The sequence below is a fragment of the Pinus tabuliformis genome, chromosome 4_1 (assembly GCF_031772625.1).
Source record: "Pinus tabuliformis cultivar Carrire ecotype Pingquan chromosome 4_1, CPIR1, whole genome shotgun sequence".
Lineage (NCBI taxonomy): Eukaryota > Viridiplantae > Streptophyta > Pinopsida > Pinales > Pinaceae > Pinus > Pinus tabuliformis.
The window spans coordinates 8,499,359-8,502,209 of record NC_142303.1 but is presented as its reverse complement, the minus strand read 5'-3'; the positions used below and the strand labels follow the sequence as shown (position 1 = coordinate 8,502,209).

Sequence of the window (2,851 nt, the reverse complement as noted above, 5' to 3'; positions counted from 1 at the left end):
AAGAAGAGTTTTTCCGGAACTTTTCGAGAATCGAAAATGCTTTATCCTGTCCCACTATAAGGGGCTCTTCAATCAATTTCATCTTTGCAGAGCCTGTTGGAACAACAGGGCCATGGGAAGTACTTGAAGAATAATTTCATCTTTCCAAAGCCTGTTGGAACAACAGGGCCATTGGAAGTACTTGAAGAAGAAGAGCTCATTGCACCAAAATTCACCATACAACCAACTTTCCCTTTTATCCCACAATTGGGAATATCTCTTTGTAATTTCTGCCATGTCTACCATAGACATTGCCATCACTTCTACATTAGTGTTCTCTCTAGTTCCTATATTTCTTATTGGACAACCAAAAATTCTTACTTTCTAAAGTGTCTTCAGATCCATATAACTCTCTGGTAATATATTTAATGTTGTACATGCCATTATAGTAAATATTTTAAGTGAAGCCATTGCACCTTTCTCTATTACAGGCAACTCCTTTAATGTAGGTAGCCAAGCAAGAGAAATGTTTCCAGAAGAGGAAATGCTCCTTTGCGACCAAATTTTGTTGGAAACAAACTTATTCTAGGACATTCAATGATCTCCAATTCCTCAAACCCTTGAGTTTATGTAGATGTGGAAGTTCTTCCAAGAAATGACAACCAACAAATTTAAGATAGCCCAAATATTGAAAGTCATAAAAATTATAATCCATTTTAACCAAGTGAAAGTATTCTAATAATACCAGTCTTCTCAATTTTGATATGTTTCTTATATCGTTGGGTAGAATTTCCAGCTTTATGAGTGACAATGTGAGGGAGTTCATTTGAGTCATCTTTCCCAGTGTGCCATCACTAATAATTTCCTCATTATTTTGTAGTTGTAATGTTTTAAGTTGTGTTAAACTTGCCAATTTGTTGATAGAAGCTGTTTTTTTTCCATCTGGTATCCTTATCTTTCTTCCAAAAAAGCCTTGCAACCATAAGTTTCCAAATGCTCCAAAGAGGTAAGCCCTGAGATACAGGGAGGTAGAAATTGCAGATCTCTACATCCCTCCAAGATTAATTTCCTTAAATATCACATCATATGGATGGCAGACAGTAATTCTTGGATGGCAGAATAGGAAAGATCAAGGATCTCCAGATTTACAAGACTGGTAAAAGATGCAGGTAACGTATTGATGGGCATGTGTCTTAAACCCAAATATATTAGCTGCTCCAAACACCCAATACTCTTTGGCAATGATTTCAATGACGTCCCATTTAAAGAGAACGCCTTAAGGCAGATCATACTCCTGATCACCCTTGTTGGGATCTTTGTTAAATATGGATTTCCACTAAGAAGCAATGAGCATATTTGTGTAGACGATGTGATTAGGGGAAAGAAGTCAATCTGTTCTCGCTCAACAAAAGCTGAATGCGCCCAAACACTCATTTTCATTCACATCTGTCAAACCATTACCCACACGGCAGTAGAAATTTTCTTCCTCCTCTGCGATTCGGATTGCCATATCACGCAGGGAGTCATGCACCCTGAAACAGAGTACTTGCCCATCAAAGTCTCTCATCATTGGCTTGATCAAACAACGATCTGCTAAAATGTTGAGATAATATCTTCCCAGCTCGAATGGATCATAAGCGGGTCGATGCTCATGTTCCAACGTCTTCTTGGCAAGTAAGCCTTCCCCTATCCATACCTGAATCGCCAACTGGACATGAACGACTGCGTCTTCCAAGATGTTTGCAGCTACACATAAAAAGCACAATTGCAGGTCAGCATCCTCATAGCCGAGTGCATCATAACTCAACCTAACACAATTGTACACACGGTCCACGTTTGGCAGCCTTTGGACAACCCATTCTCACTGTTGTGGATGAGTACTCCCGGCCATTGCCCTGCCAACCACTTTGATAGCGAGGGGAAGCCCTCTGCACCTTTTACACACAAGCTTGGCTTTTCCCACTTCTATGTTTGCTGGCAGATTTCCATATAAATAGCACAATTGCAGGTCAGTATCCTCATAGCCGAGTGCATCATAACTCAACCTAACACAATTGTACACACTGTCCACGTTTGGCAGCCTTTGGACAACCCATTCCCACTGTTGTGGATGAGTACTCCCGGCCATTGCCCTGCCAACCACTTTGATAGCGAGGGGAAGCCCTCTGCACCTTTTACACACAAGCTTGGCTTTTCCCTCTTCTATGTTTGTTGGCAAATTTCCATTATTATATGGAAAAGTGTGACAAGCAAACAACTTCCAACTCTCATCTTCCAACAAGTCCTCCATTGTTATTGTGTATTTATCTGCGACACCTGTTTTTAAGAGTGCATCGCGAACCCTGGAACTGACAATGACTTTGGAGGTGGAGTGGTTCCTTACAGGGCACAGTACACCTAATTCCTCTAACAATTCTGCAGCATTGCATCCCCATACATCATCTAAGAACAGAATAAACCCGGTGCTCTGGTGCACTGTCTGATTCAACCATCGCTTTACCTCTTCTTCGTTCATATTTTCGCCCAAATTTACATTTTTTTTTGTGGCTATTTCGGTACGGAGTGCATTTCTAAGACTTGTAAAAGAGGGACTTTGGGAAACAGTGAGCCAAAGTAATAAACTATCCTTAGAATTCCTGCGTACCTTTTGGCTATTGAAGAGCGTCTTCAAAAGAAGAGCTTTTCCGGATCCACCCTTGTCAACAACACCAGCTTTTCGAGAATCGAAAACGCTTTATCCTGTCCCACTATAAGGGGCTCTTCGATCAATTTCATCTTTGCAGAGCCTGTTGGAACAACAGGGCCATGGGAAGTACTTGAAGAAGAAGAGCTCATTGCACCAAAATTCACCATACAACCAACTTTCCCTTTT

The 2,851-nt window shown here is 40.9% G+C and overlaps 1 protein-coding gene across 1 annotated transcript; it reads right to left on the bottom strand.

The window, feature by feature from the left end:
• Positions 1 to 1,381: 1,381 nt before the first annotated feature.
• LOC149173971 (putative disease resistance protein At5g63020) lies at positions 1,382 to 2,494 on the bottom strand. Its single transcript, XM_089420689.1, has 2 exons — positions 1,861 to 2,494; positions 1,382 to 1,725 (listed from the first exon to the last, which is right to left on the bottom strand). Exons 1-2 carry the CDS (start codon positions 2,492 to 2,494, stop codon positions 1,382 to 1,384), a joined length of 978 nt encoding a protein of 325 aa, XP_089276815.1.
• Positions 2,495 to 2,851: the final 357 nt, after the last annotated feature.

What these genes read in the sequence shown, in the direction of transcription:
- LOC149173971 (XM_089420689.1), bottom strand. Translation starts at nt 2,494, where the DNA reads ATGAACGAAGAAGAGGTAAAGCGATGGTTGAATCAGACAGTGCACCAG. An exon ending in TGGCAGGGCAATGGCCGGGA is followed by an intron (nt 1,726 to 1,860) that starts GTACTCATCCAC and finishes TTTTATGTGTAG; the next exon opens with CTGCAAACATCTTGGAAGAC.